At 35.3% G+C, this 15,899-nt stretch overlaps 1 protein-coding gene across 1 annotated transcript in view; it reads left to right on the top strand.

Annotated features, from left to right (window-relative positions):
• Positions 1 to 15,899, top strand: part of LOC112046921 (uncharacterized) — a gene marked incomplete in the record, with an annotated part of 744,411 nt that overhangs the window by 312,624 nt on the left and 415,888 nt on the right. Inside the window, 1 exon segment of the mRNA XM_052881817.1 lies at positions 748 to 829. Within this exon segment, the coding sequence (XP_052737777.1) occupies positions 748 to 829 (82 nt within the window).

Here is a 15,899-nt window from a genome sequence, read left to right as displayed (position 1 = left end):
TCTTGAGTTAGCAGTGAGCCGAATATGGGTTGATAATGAATGATGATGACTATATTTACGAGATGGTAAGTGTAGATGAAGCAGCCATAGAAAGTGTTGTCACTGACTGGGGTTCTAAAGAACTCTGTTCCGGAACACCAAAAATATGATATTAAACACATAAGAATGTCGTGTCACAGAAAATCTTTTGTAACATGAAACACTCACAGAGCATTCCCATTCAGAGTACGTTGAAACATTTTCGATGACGGCTTCTTAAGTCATTCAGAGGGTACGACTCTTATCGTCTTACTTTTATGAACTGGGAATCGAAAAGGTTTCGCTACAAGACGCGTCCCTTCCATTGTGTTACTGCTCAGAGTATGTACCACGAACTTTCTTTGTCCCATGCCGATGCGTAACATCTTACGATTTTAGAAATAGCTATCGCTTTGTGGAAACAAAGAAACCTAATTAACTTTCAGGTGTTTACATAATTATCGCGTTGTTCGCTTTTTGTTTTAACAAAGAAAGGGCACATTTTCATTCCGTCATAGTCGAGTTGGATTCGGTGATTTTTTCCACCCTGAATTTGGGTGACGTCATTAGATGGCTTGGGCTTGACTCGTGATATACCATCAACATTTTATACTTTTTTTTACTAAGCCTCCTAAATGAAGTCAGCCCATGATATCTAAGTACGTAAGAGTTTCTTGGTAATCTTTTCAAAATACCACATATATTCACACATTTTTCTTTTTGTTACAGAAAGCCTACGAGACTACTTTAATAAATTCGGCGAAATCACAGAGGTTATGGTTATGAAAGATCCCACGACGAGGCGGTCGAGGTACGTATTTTTTGCAATCCATCATACTTTATGATTAGGAAAAATGTTTTGTCTTTTTTTTAGATTTTACACTGGCACTTTCTTTAAAAAAAGTCTCTAAACCTAAATCAATAATGAAGTTATATATTTTTAATTTTTTAAAGTTAGTTACTTGGTTGATTTATGTCAACCACTCAACCGATTATTTTGCAAACAAGTTGGCAGAAGAATAAAAAAGACAATAAGTGCTTTTCATATTTTAAAAATCTCATAAAAAACCCATAGGACTACCAGGATAGCAACAACTAAACCCCTTGGTCAATTAATATCTCTTGTACGATTTGTAAAAAATCGAGACACGCGGAAGTGTGTCCAGTGCAATATTGAAAAGCCTTCCATATAAATTTACGTCTTTGATATTCAAGTAGGTCAAAAGAGCACAGCTTACTCACCAGTATTGATTTTAATTAGGAACGGATGAAGGGTATCTGAAATGTTTAAGGGCTTATTATGTTGTTTGATCAAAAGTTTTGAACAAGCAATGATCCCTTCCCAATATGGGATGTTTAACATTAGCAAAACCTGAAAAGGAATGCCTTTAATATATAGTTTGTTGGCCGCGGTTGCTCAGTCCAAGCCGGCGTGAACTGGCTAACTCCGGCTAAAAGTTATTGGTTTGCAAATAAGTTTCATTCTATAGAAGCATACTCGTTTAGAAATTTGCGGTTACCTTTGAATTGTAAGCAGTTAAATGTCGGGCTTCAAATTTAGTAACTTAACAATGGAACTCAGAATTATTTCAACTGAATTAAGCATTTGGGCGAGATGAATGAGTGGAGATTTCGCTATCAACTTTGCAGGTTGCGAAACTAAATTCCTTTAATAGCTGTGTTGGTTTGCGAATCGCTCAAATATCTCGTTCCGTGCTGCTGGCTCTGCGGAGATATGGAATCGTTTCATATCTACAAGATGCGAGGGTTATACCTCTATCTCATGATGCCTGTGATAAGAAAACTAATCTTATGTTCATCTTGCGTCAAATAGTTGATGTATGGAGAGATTTTAAACTTCATACAATTATTTTCTACTTCGTCTTCTATGTTTTGTTTAATAACGATATTGTGTTTTTGCATAATAAGAAAGAGTAGAATGAATTAAGATAAAGTTTGGCATATCATTTATTGATACGGTTAATTTGTCTATATTACTTTTTGTTAATTGTATGGAGCCCAGGATCAGTTATTGTACCCTAAATAAACGAAAATATTTTTTTAACTATTTTTGATTATACAAATCTACGAATCTACTTTACTTACTTCACTTCTTTAATTCTTTCGAAATAATATTTATTCTCTCCCAAGAAATGCAACACTAATATGGGTAATAATGACGGAATGATGACGTTTTCAATGCAGTAGTCGGTTTGAAGTTTGCTGTCAAATGTCATGTCATAGTTTCTTTAGGGGCGCCATTTTGATATAACTCAAAAACTTGGGTTTTAATTTTTTTTTTTTTTTTTATTTAGTTACATTTATTCACTTATTTAGATTTTAATAAAATCTTTGTATTTTTTAAATTTTAATAATACGGGGTACAAGAGTGGACCTGAAATGGACCATCTCCTTTAATGTATCAGTACCAGGAAGTTTCATTTATACAGTATGATTCTGTACCTATAAGCCCTTAGTTTGCTACTATTTACCATGCTCGGTATAAGTAACTAACATAAGACAGCGAATAATTAAACGAGTCTCTTACTAGTGCCACACTAGAGTCACTTCCCTCTACTAGTTTAAAGCAGATAATATGTGTGTTTTCAGTATAAACACAATAGCTACGTCACCCCGCCATAAAGTCCCCTACATTAAGCATAGAAAACATTACTCTATATCTAAACCCAATCCGAACAGCAATCAAACCGCTATATAAACAAACAGAGAGATTTAGTAAGTCCCGAGACAAGAAATAAGTTGTCAAAGTGTCAAGCTAAAGTTGTTCCGTTAACAGCGTCTCTCTTAGGTAAATCGTAGGTTTCACAACTCAATATTAACCGTGTCTCGGCCCTGAAATAATATCCTTGGCTTCGATATTGGAACGGATCAGTTGGGAATCTGAATGTAGCCGCTGCTACGCTTTAGGCTGTTCGCCCACTTTGCCGATGTAATTTAGAAAGTGTTTAACTTAAAGCAATTGAAAGTTTTGTCCAGTTGTACATATCGAACAGTTTGGCAAGTGTAGTGTTTGTGTATATATACACAAACACTATGGGTTAAGAATGATGAATGCGCGCTACGTCATATGCGTAAATTTAGGATTTTTACTAAATTGGGCTTTTTTAATTTTGTGGGACATAAAGCACTTACATAGAGTAGGTAGTTTTTCCAGTCCCAATATTATATACACTGTAACTTCTCGGACCAAGGCGCAACCCTCTTAACTTTAATTTTAAGTTTTCGACTATTATTACCACCCTAGTGGTATTAATTACCATTATATTAAATTATGACATAATCCTGACTTTCTAAAGTTACAAGCATTTTTGAAAAGTTATTGCCTTTTTAGAAATAAATTAATTTTGAATTTTTGTAGGTAGTCACTGTTGTAAAAATGTAATCCAGAACTATCGCTAGTTAAGAGTCATATTAAATATTAAATGACGCAAAGTTTCTTGTTAAGTTAAATAAAGAAATCGAGAGAAATTTCCAAGGTTCACAGAAACCAGCATCAAATTAAGTACTTTTAGCTTTTAACAAGCACCTCCTTAAAATTTTCCGCCAACTTGGTTAACCGCTTTGGTTAATATTATATAATTTAAGCGTACACTAAATTTAATCAACCACTTTTGGTATTCATTTGTCATGTACATATTATTATTAAAACCAGATTATTTGTAATTTACCAAACACCCACATTGACTTCAAACAACCTACAGTGGCCAGGCAGTCATATAAAGCTACACAGAATCACATAAATCCACACGGTAATCATAAATATAAAATTATTCACGATGTTAAAGCTGATTTTTTTTTGTAATTTTCAAAAATCTCAATGCTTTTTATATTCTGCAAGAACGCCAGCAGAAATATAAATAACTTGCCCAACTTATCAAACTATACAAAAAAACCTTATTATTTTTTATATCAATATCCCCATCGCAATTTATAACGTGCAATAGTTCTTGGGATTCAGGGCTCTGAAATAAATGTAAGCAACATAATTCACGTACCGACCCAAACTGATAGCGAAGAGTCGGTAGACCGAGAGATATTTCGTGGAAACAAAAAAAACAGGCGAGATAATGTTTTGTGTTGTTTTTCGGTTTTAAATCTTCCGAGACAATATTCCTCGTCTTGGGGCAGTACGAAACTTTTTAGGTCGACACCTTATCGTAACCGTAAATCAAGTGGACATCGGCAAAGGCCAAGATGTACCGCCGGTGTCCTGAAAGTGATAACAGTTTAGAAGTTACCGCCGTAAACAACGATATTAAGTGACAGCCTGCCTACTTTACTCGGTTGTATAATTTCTCGTACAGTCAGCAGTTTAATTTTCGGATTACAATTGTTGGTTCTTTCTTTTTACTCTTTTTTTTATCCAAATTTTTTATCCGTTTCAAATCCTACTAATATTATAAACGTGAAAGTTTGTATGGATGTTTGGATGTTTGTTACTCTTTAACGCCGCGATTTTGCTGAAATTTGGAATGGAAATAGATTTCACTCTGTATTAACACATAAGCTACTGTAATCCATGGTTTCCCGAGATTTGCGAAAGATGATGATTTTGATGATATGAATGTTTGTTACTCTTCCATGTCTCGACTACTGAACCGAATTAGCTGAAATTTGGTATAGAGATATATTATAGCGTGGATTAACACATAGGCTACTTTTTATTTCGGAAAAATCCATGGTAACCAAGGGATTTGTAAAATACTAAATTCCACGCGGATGAAGTCGCAGGCGTCCACTAGTACGGAGATAAAACGGACTATGAGTTTTTATCTCGAAATAATTCATAGTTCCCGAGGGAATTGTGAAAAACTAAATTCCACGCGGACGAAGTCGCGGGCGTCCGCTAGTATAGATTTATAATTATCATGTTAATACGATGTTCTTAACAGTTTAAGTTTTGGACTATTATTGTTAGTCTTTTCGTATACCTACTCCTTTTTTTAAAATTTTTGTATGTCTTTTGTCTTTCTAGATTAAATATTTTTTTATGTTAAAATATTTAGGTAAACTAGAGCGATAGCGGAATTAATCGAGGTATATTGGTTGACTAATGTACTGATTATATGAAACCCCTAAACTGAGTCTGATGAATTTTGGTTGAAGAAAAACATGCAACTTTTTATCCCGAAAAATTCAAGATTCGTGAAGAAAATTCGTGAAAAACCAGGCGGCCGCTAGTAATTATTATTAATTATATTAGGTAAACTATAGAAACTAAAGACAAACATAATACTAGTGTATTTAATAGTTGTACCGGTCATAAACTAGTAACAATGGTAGTTGTGCAAGGTGTCCTTAGTTAGGAAAGTTCAGCTCCCAGAATCCGCACGCACGAACTTTACCCTTAATTCTTCAAGTCAAAGCCCGGTAGTTTACCCGTGGACTTTCACCCAACTACAGTTTATGCAAGCAAAGTAAATCAATATCTAAGGCCAATGAATCAAGAGTAATATATTCGGGTACATAATAAATGTGCTCTACCTGAAGGCAATATCTGAAAAATTTGCCTGCTCGATATTGCTTACAAGGGAGTTTCCTTTCTCCCCAAAATTTAATGCGTCGTTCGCATTTTTATAAAAAGAAGTAGGTAAGTGAAATAATTTGCGGTTGGTGCTTTATTTCCTTTTATTTATTTTAATGGTAGGTCCCATTCCTTTTGTTTCTTTTCTTTTAGGCTGTAAGGGTGTGAAGGGTCTACGCGAGAAAAATGTATTCAATTCAGTTGTATCGTTGTTAATGACGAATTTATATACAACAGAGAACAAGACAAATTAGTTTCGTTTTGATTGCTTACAGAAATTACTTTCTTAATTAATTTGAGCATTTCGCGTTATAACAACATTTCCTCGACGCAATTTTCTGCAAAAACAGTGTTATTCCTGATTTCATAGGCGTTAAGTGTTTAAACGTGACTTTGGGTAAATTATTTTACTCGTAAAAACAAAACCCTTTATCATAATTTTATGGCTGAAGTTTTAAAACTTAAGATACCCCTTTCCTGTTGGAGGGTCGAGCTAATGATATGATTTATAGATTGTGAAAGTATTTCTAAATCATTTATGAAACTTTTTATTCAGCATAATGTACACGTAAATTAGCGAAATATATCGCACACAAGGAGTTTATTACATACTGCGTGGTACTAACTTTAGGGTTTCTGATATGTGCCCGGCTGAATGGAAGTTTATATCATCGTCGGGGCTTACACCGGCTTACAGAGAGCGCGTCTCCATTCACGCTCGTTTCATTCGTTTCGCTTTCCACTAAAAATCTAAAATCAATAAAGGATCACGATATAAATGCAAAGATTACCGGGTCCGCCATTCGCGTAGCGTGAAAAATGTACGCCCCATTACATGAGCCGTCCGAAATAAAACCGCGAATCACTATGAGACTCTAAGTAGCACCATAAAGGAAGGATCCTTCGGTGGAATCGCTTCGGCAAACATCTACAGAGAGGCGAGTGGTGGTAAATGAGAGGGATTCACGCGTCCCCCCCTCCCGCGCTCGCAGACGTCGCCGCTCCGCCATATCTTAACAGATGCGCGACCGGCTAAAGTGCTTAATTCATGCTCGAGAGGACTCACGACTCGTCGAGCTATAGTTGAATTGGATCAACGTGTTCGTAGCATATCATATGAAATTTAATAAAATCGCTATTGAGCACCGTCTACGAGGACTTTTATCTGGATAGAATTTGCATTAATTCTATCTAGTGCAGACGATTTTGCATTTTTGCAGAACTTGTTTTACATAGGATTACTTTGCTGATAATAATCTTCGTAGTAGGATATATTATGCAATAGGCTCTAATGTTTGCTTCAGGGATCATGCATGTTTGTTATTATATTACCTATGTTGCGTACATACGCGTTGTATTCTAACTGACTGCGTCATTGTTCGACTTCTGTGTGATAGCTTTGTTTATTACTTATCACGAAGGCGCTCTATGGTTGTATTGCAGTTATGATAACTTTCATTGAGTATTTGATAGTTAGTTTTAAGGGTTTTTGCAAGAAGATAGAGTATCAGTAAGTAAAATGAAAATAATTGTTGTTCGCTTATAATAATAAGTAGGTAGTTCTTACTCATTTCATATTGTATATGTATATTTTTATAATTTCTAAATTTTAATTTGATTTTATTATGGATAATACAAAAAATATACATGTAGATACAATAATTTAATTTTACCAGGAGCACGTTTAAAATAAGGAAGTCCAGATAGCCGGAACGTAATGCTATTACGGACGATAATCGCAGTTTAAAACTTTTGGGATAAAAATTAGTGAAATCGGAATATGGTAAAAAGTTTCTAAATTTTGTATGCGGTAGCGTTCATTACTAGTTCGATAATCGGTAGGAAGTGTGCGATGCATAATCAAGTAGTCGAGTCGGGCCGAGCCGTGGGGAGGGGGGATAGGGGTTAGTCGTAAAACTATTACGGCAACGTTCTGTGGAGCACGCCGGCTTCATTAATCGGCCATCGTATGAAGCTATCCCCCGTTATTATGATACGACGGTAGGCCGCGCTGGTGCCTACGTGTCGTATCGCACTGGACGGATAGACCGAGAGCCTGCTAAGCCAGACATACCACAGACATTTAGGAAGGTTAAAAGTTAAAAGTCAAAATTGAAAAAATACATTTTTTTTTTTTAATTTTGACTAAAGTTTCAACGGCCATACGTACATACCATAATCCAAAGCTCATAATGGGCTGTCGTATTTGCCTATATAATATAGTAGGACCATGTATATTCCTATTATATAAAAGAAGATGTAGAGACCAAAATTGTTCTTCATTTAAAAAAAATTGAGAAAGGTATGCTTAGATGGTTTGGGCATGTAGAGAGGATGAACGAAAGGAGATTAACAAATTATTTATGCGAGTGTAAACGGAAATTGGAATAAAAAATTAAAAAAAAATACAACCGACTTCAAAATCACGAAAATGTTTCTACTAAACTAAAAAGCGAAAAATAACATCGTACTATGTGCTACCTTCTGATCAGTTTGAAGGGGATAGATACTAAGTTTCAAGTTAGTGTTGTGTTAATTAAATCCGTATCTGAAATAACTGTCTGAAATTCCAGTCAAAATCTTTATGATTTAAACGGCATACATCATTAACTTGTACCGTGTTCAAACTGATGAGAAGGTAGCACATAGGACGATGTTATTTTTCGCTTTTTAGTTTAGTAGAAACATTTTTGTTGTACCTATGTAGATTCAGACGAATTGATAAGCTCCTCCTTTTTTGAAGTCGGTTAAAAGAACGCCAAGGCGAACGTTCCTGGTCCAAATCCAAGACATTCTCAATTAAGACCAGGTCAAGAAACCGATGAATTTGTATAATAGGACTGATGAGAATGGAAGAAGCAAGGGAGATATGCAAAGAACCTAGCAAGTAGAAGGACGTGGTCTCCTACCCCAATGGGTATGAGGCGTGATGTATATAGCAGGACTATAGGCTGATAAATTTTCAGCTTTACTTAAATGAAGTAGGGTATGAGGCGTAATGTATATAGCAGGACTATAGGCTGACAAAATTTAAGTTTTAACTTAATGAGGTATTTAATATAGCCTTTCTTAAATGAGGTAAGTCTAGCTATCGCAGGCTATACGACGGTAGGCCGGGCTGGTACGTGTCGTATCATTGGACGGACGCTAAACGCAATCTTTCAAGCTGCTTCTGAATTTGTAAATGTTCACGTTATCAGCACGCTAAATTTGTAAATGTCCTTGTTATCAGGGAGGTAAATTTGAGGCTATTATTTATGCATGACCTATATGACTTTTAGTTTTAGTACACGGCGGTTGATATAACTAGGCGGTGAAGAATTGATGTTCCAAACTTATGTTGCATTTTCTACTAAGTATCTTAACAATTTAGTTCGTCAAGAATTATTAAAAAAATTTTAATAAAAAAAATTCAACCGACTTCCAACTCAAATATTAACCTAAACTAAAAAGCAAAAAATAACATCTTACCTACGTGCTACTTTATGATCAGTTTGAAGGCGGTGCCAATCCAGTGATGTTTTAATTCAAGCCGTATAAATTACACAATTTCTGTGGTTCTTTCAGAAACAGCTTTAATTAAAACATGTCACTGGATTGGCACCGCCTTCAAACTGATCAGAAAGTAGCACGTAGGTAAGATGTTATTTTTTGCTTTTTAGTTTAGGTTAATATTTGAGTTGGAAGTCGGTTGAATTTTTTTTATTAAAATTTTTATTTTTTCATTTTTAGTGTTAGCACACCTACTGAGTGTGAACAAAAATTAATGAGCAATTAGTTGAAACGTTATTTTCTTATGATAAGTATCTAAGTCCTACAATTCCAATTTTAAAAATACTACCTTAACTCATATACAAAATTTCACTCCCCCTTCACGTAATATGAATATTCAGAAAAACGTGAAAGGTGACTGTCCTCCGTCTTCATCGGCAGACCCCCTGTGCAGTCACAATCCATATGGGTGAAAAGTTCTCATCAATATAAAATTTATCAAGTCCAAACACAAGGTAGCTACTGTGAACCGTTGAGTAGTTCTCTTAACTCTCCTTCGTCTTCATCATCAGACCCTTAATACAGTAACAACCCATCTAGGTGGAAAGTTCTCATCAATACAAATAAATCAAGCCTAAACAAAAGGTACCTGCTGCAAATCGTTAACGAGTTCCATCGTCTGTGTATCGGCTCCATCATCAGACCAACTCCAGACCTTCATAAAATTGTAGTGGTTTAAAATACCTTATGGAAACACTAACAAACGCACTACCCGTCTTTACGATTTTCGAAAGTTCCCCTCGATTTCTCCAGGATGCCATCATCAGATCCTGACATGAAAAAAATGGGACCACCCTGGAATCAAACCCTTCAAAACAAAAAAAGAATTTTCAAAATCGGTCCACAAATGACGGAATTATCGCTGGACATACATAAAAAAAAAAAAAAAAAACATACATACAGTCGAACGTAGAACCTCCTCCTTTTTGGAAGTCGGTTAAAAAGATACGAGAAGCAAATTTTTCGTTTAGTTAATTTGTTGCTATCAACTTTTTATAACTTTCTAACAGATTTGTCGATTTCACAGAAAACGGCTAAATGCATTTATTACTCAATCTACTTAATAAATGATAAATGTACATCTACCTATGTTTAAACGTACTCATAAAAGTCATATCAAGAAGAATAAATAACTAGCGGACGCCCGCGACTTTGTTCCATACTTCGACTTTGTTAAATTCAGTTTTTTACAAATCCCGCGGGAACCACCAGCTTTTTTAGGTCCTAGAGATTAACTCAAACAAACAGACAGACAGATTTAAAAAAACCTGATTTTTTGGTGTAAATAGCTATTTTATTTGTGTGTATTGATTCTACAAGTAAACACAAATTAAAAGGGTCCCTCTAAGTATATCACAAATTTTTGCTTGTTTAGAATCAGTAGATCGAGTTACAACGTTGGGAGAGCAATCTTCATGAGTGCTAAGCTTGTTGGAGCGATCAGCGTAGAGCTAACAATACTATCGCTGGTGCAGTACTCTGCTTACCGATGTAAGGATAGTTTTAGATTGATTTCAACATTTGCTGATCCTAGTAAGCTCGCAACGGTCACTCTACATTTTTTTACTAAATTCTACATTATTTGATATAATTTAACAGTAGCTTACGATAGATAAATTTACACATCAGGCATGCTGTTCACAAGAAATGTTTTCCTTTGTAGTCTACGTCTGGTCCAGAAAATTTTTGACAATAGTTTGGTAACTACCTTCTTTTGAACTTTCTTATACCTATCAATATAACAATTATATATTTGATATGAAAAAAAACTCGGTTTACTGACGATAGTTGAACGTGACAACGTCATAAGAAAATACTAATGGAATGGTTGCATTTTTCAATATGTTTGTTTTCTAAAATACAGTTTAATAATCTTCATAAACCAGAATATACTTTATTTATTGTAAAAAAACGTTGGCAACTTTAGAGCGAGGGAACGACGCATGACGTCATCTTTCTTCGAGTATGCAGCCAACTTCATCGAATTATAAGACGTTGTCTCGTCAAAAAAAATTTTATGTATATTTTCTGAACTAAAATGAAAATAATAACATATTGAAGGAACCCTCCAAATATAGTAAAACTTGATCAACGATTTTCGCCTCCATGTAATAAAATTATTGTTCATAAATCGGTGACATTACACCGTGAAGCTTCTAAGAGAGCGCAAAAGATAAAAAAAAAAACTATGTGTAGTTTTGTAAAAGTAGGATGCAAGTGAAATTATGAGCGCCGCCATATTGACCTTGGCTGCTATGCCGCAGCTGTACTAAGACATGCGATAGATAGACGAAAAAAATATAGGCATTAAAAAAAAGTTTCACTTAAAAAAAACAAAAATATAAAAGTGTTAGTGTATCAGCAGCCTTATAGTGCCAGATTGAGTCGGTAACAAGACCGTGTACAGTGCGTCGCTGCAGTCCGCTACTCACTCTTATTGCCTATTTGGTTGAATTTACCACCGAATCTAGTGGCGTAAGTGGGTCGTTAGCGTGCTACCAATTTTGCAATATACAGGGTGATTCGGACTTTAGTGCGGACATTTTTTTTCGTGGTTCTGTATCATTAATAGAACATAAATCTACAAACAGTTCGATACATTTTATGTAATTTTTTTTTTCAATTTATGTCTCAGAAATAACAAAATAATGGACACATTCCCAAACAAACTGCGCAACTGCTGGCGGCACTTTGTAAGACGCCGACAAAGAAATACCGGCAGTAGTCATATCGCTTCGGCTTCGGCTGACGGGGGTGGCAGGGGTGAGGGGATCGAAAAATCCCTGAGGACGCCTGCCGAATTGCCGATGGGCGATTAGTGACAGACAATCTGCCGTCGCTTGCGCATTTAAGTCGAATCATCCTTTAATGCAAAAGTTTGCGTAATAATAATCATCATTTGTATTTCATTATTCCAATCGAAAGTTTATAATTTTTATTATTACTACGCATTATTGATGGTCCTAAGCCCAATAAAGTATGAAGGGAAAATCGATACTCAACTCAAAAGTGACGACCTTTAATTATTATAAAAAATAATAGGTACAAAAATAAACGTAGAAAGGTCAACGGCCCTCGGCGCGGGCGCTCGCTAACCTAGTACCTACCAGCTGATTTTGTAGTTGCCTATTACTGTGCTATTACTTAGTACAGCGATAGGGTGACCCTCAAATTCTGTTTAAATGTTTAAAATTTAGCTAACGATAACTTTGTTATTGTTGAGTTAAAAAAAAAAAGAAAAAATACGTGTTCATTAAATTTTGTTTATGTACAAAATATAAAAATATCCGTACTTGAAAAAATTTCTTCCTGTATACAGCGATACTGCAGCGTGTACTTGTTTCTAATGTGCAGTATAAGTTTGTTCTTACATATTGTGTATCTATTGGATCTTCACTGGACTTCTCTGCTTATTGGTTTGCTGTTTGTATGAAAATAGATAATGAGGTCCTCTATTGTTATTTCTTTACACTAACAAAATTTGACTGCATCCGTGGCGCAGTGGTGTGCGCGGTGGATTTACAAGGCTGTGGTCCTGGGTTCGATCCCCGGCTGGGCCAATTCAGGTTTTCTTAATTGGTCCAGGTCTGGTTGGTGGCTGGTGGTTACCACCCTACCAACAAAGACGTACCGCCAAGCGATTTAGCGTTCCGGTGTGATGTCGTGTAGAAACCGAAAGGAGTGTGGATTTCATCTTACTCCTAACAAGTTAGCCCACTTCCATCTTAGATTGCATCATCACTTACCATCAGTTGAGATTGTAGTCAAGGGCTAAGGGCTGTAGAGAATAAAAAAAAAATAAAGATGGCAATGGGAAAGTTTCGACCGAAGTGAGCTTTGTCCGCGTTGAAAACCTTTTATGTCCTGCCCTTTACCTACTGTTTCGTCAATTAGGTATTATAGTTTGGCAAGTTCATAAATGACACTCCCTTGATATGCGAGCGACGGGGGGAAAGACTGCGTGCGGGGAAATGGAGTGCATCAGTCACGACTGATGCACCTCGCACCGTAAACGGTTTTTCATTCATCGTTATATACGTCCCCCGGCCCGCGCGGATCATCGGGAGTGTTACGAACGAAGTTGCCAAGTTGTATTTTTGCAGGAGATACAAAAAAAAACAGCAATTTAAAATATAATCGTTAGCGAAAAAATACAATATAGGTTTAAAAAAAACTTTTCTATTCTAATAAGTATTCGTCTACAATTTTCCTTATTTTTAAATGTAGATAACTCAATTTCACTTTTCGAAGCATAGATAAAAGCAAACTGGAACTTAATGTTGTTGGCATAATCAATGGATGCGAGCACTTACAATTATACCACGCTATCCACATCTCATTTATTATTTAATCTAATGAGTAGGAAGAATCCAAGCCAAGAACCAATGCGACATTTGTGTGCGTGCATGTAAGGGATTTTCTATCGTGGATTATTTTATGCGGACATGCCTTTCGTGGCGTGCCAAGGATTAACCGCTGCAATTCTGGACGAGAACAAATAGGCACTATTACACATCGGTGCTTGATTGATTTTAGCGTCAAAACGCGCCATGCCGGCTTCTACTTGTCACTGACTTTTCGCAACAGTGTGAATGCAGCTTAGCAACTGATTAAGAGATGAAGCTTGACGTTATGTATTGTCGGATATGACAGATACACATAGATACCGATAGACATACTTTACGCTGTTAAATTTTTAGTTGGCAGTGTTATGACAAAGCTTTTTACCGACTATCGTATAGTAAAATCATAAGTAAGGTTATGATTTTAGCAGTATATGCACGTAAATTTACCTTAAAAATTTACATAAAACTACAATGTCGATTGTTTGGAATGTTATCAATGGATTTGTCATTATGGTTTGGGTCGATTGACATATAACACATTTATTACAATCGTTGTTGTTACGAATACCATTTTGTAACTTTTTAATTACAGTTCTTAAACTTATTTTTTTTTTGTTTTTTTTTTTTATCTGGATCATATTACGTTACTTAAAGAATACATAATTATTAATTACATACTCGACACTTAAGGAGTTTTCTATTTAACTCTACTTTATAAATTATCACTTTAATTTGATTTATTATAATTTATAATTTGTTTAAATTATAATTTGTATTTTATGAGCAGTTTTCACTGCGTGGAATTTAATCGTTTTGGGATATATTTTTAGTTAAAACGAGTCTATTTGTTAACTGTATTATATTGTGTGATTTTCTTCAAACAATGAAGATGTATTTGATGATTTGATGAAATGTATTTTAGTTTATGGACATAATTAGATCTTGTGCACTGTTTCAAAAAATTAAATAATTCTATACTAATATATAAAGCTGAAGAGTTTGTTTGTTTGATTGAACGCGCTAATCTCAGGAACAACTGGTCCGATTTGAAAAAATCTTTCAGTGTTAGATAGACCATTTATCGAGGAAGGCTATAGGCTATATATTATCCCCAATTTCTTAAACCACGCGGGTAAAACCGCGCGGCGTCACCGCATCAGCTATAATTTATACAAACTGTAACAGTTTACTTTAGTATTATGAATATTATTGAATATATATTATGAATTCCATCAACAAACACCAGACCATTGTTATTTAGGTTCATAATGATTTAAATTTTATTATTATACATTCCTATACATTGCGTAATTATTTACGAGTAAAGAAATCTGCTAAACTTGTGATAATATTTTAGTGTAACTTAAATTTTACCATTTTAACAATCTTATTCGATTGGAGTAATGCCAATAAAAACTTGTTAATTTCACTAGTGGCTCGTACAAAATGAAAGCTGGGACCTATATTTTCCGTTCATGCATTATGTATTGGACTGTATATAAGCAATCCCACTATTCGAAGTCTAGACGCGGTGCGAATGAGATGAAATGAAATATCGACTCAATACAAACAGGGTTTTCAGATTTTTATTGGAAATTTTAAGGCGCATCCCTTGAATATGCCCTGCGATGACGTGTGGCGTTCAGTGAATCTTGTTTGCTTTTTTCTATGCAACGATCGGCACTCCCTATAAATGTTTGCAGTTCTAAAAGAACGTCGGAAACTCGAGACACTCATTTCCTTAGAATTCCGTTCGATCATTGAATAAAGCCTTACTGAAAGTGTAATAAATGTTCTCCTGTGATTGTTGCCTTTTGTTAGATTGTAGTGTGGGAAGTTGTACAACTAAAAAGTGCTCTCGGCGTTTGTAAGTAAATAAAGACTGTTTAAAAATGTAAATTTATTGAAGGTTCTATCTGGTTATTGTTTACATTTAGATTTTAAAGTAAACTTGTGAACGCGCGCGACTTCGTCCGCACATGAAGGGCAGCGATTTCAACTTTTCGATACTTTATACTATTATCGTCATATTTTAAACCATTTACACAAAACCTTATTAACACCTTCATCCTATATCACTTTATTTATTAATGAAAAACGCATGAAAATCCGTTTAGTAGTTTGAATATATCGCGAACAAACAGAAATACGGCGGAGAACTTTTTTAATATAATGCATCATCATTGTCAGACGATGGACGTCTACTGCTGGACATAGGCCTCTTGCATGGACTTCCAAACAGAACGGTCTCGAGCCGCCAGCATCCACCGGCTCCCTGCAACCCGCTTGATGTCTTCGGTCCACCTAGTGGGGGGTCGACCAACACTCCGCTTCTTCTTCTTCTAGTCTATAAACAACATTTTAAAATTTAATTGTGGTGATATTCAATTTTATTTTCATAAGACCATTAAAAAATAAATGTGGTAGAAAGTATCTTA

This window comes from Bicyclus anynana, chromosome 5, assembly GCF_947172395.1.
Source record: "Bicyclus anynana chromosome 5, ilBicAnyn1.1, whole genome shotgun sequence".
Taxonomy (NCBI): Eukaryota; Metazoa; Arthropoda; class Insecta; order Lepidoptera; family Nymphalidae; genus Bicyclus; species Bicyclus anynana.
Note: the sequence above shows the minus strand (reverse complement) of the source record. Positions and strands in the feature narration are given on the sequence as shown.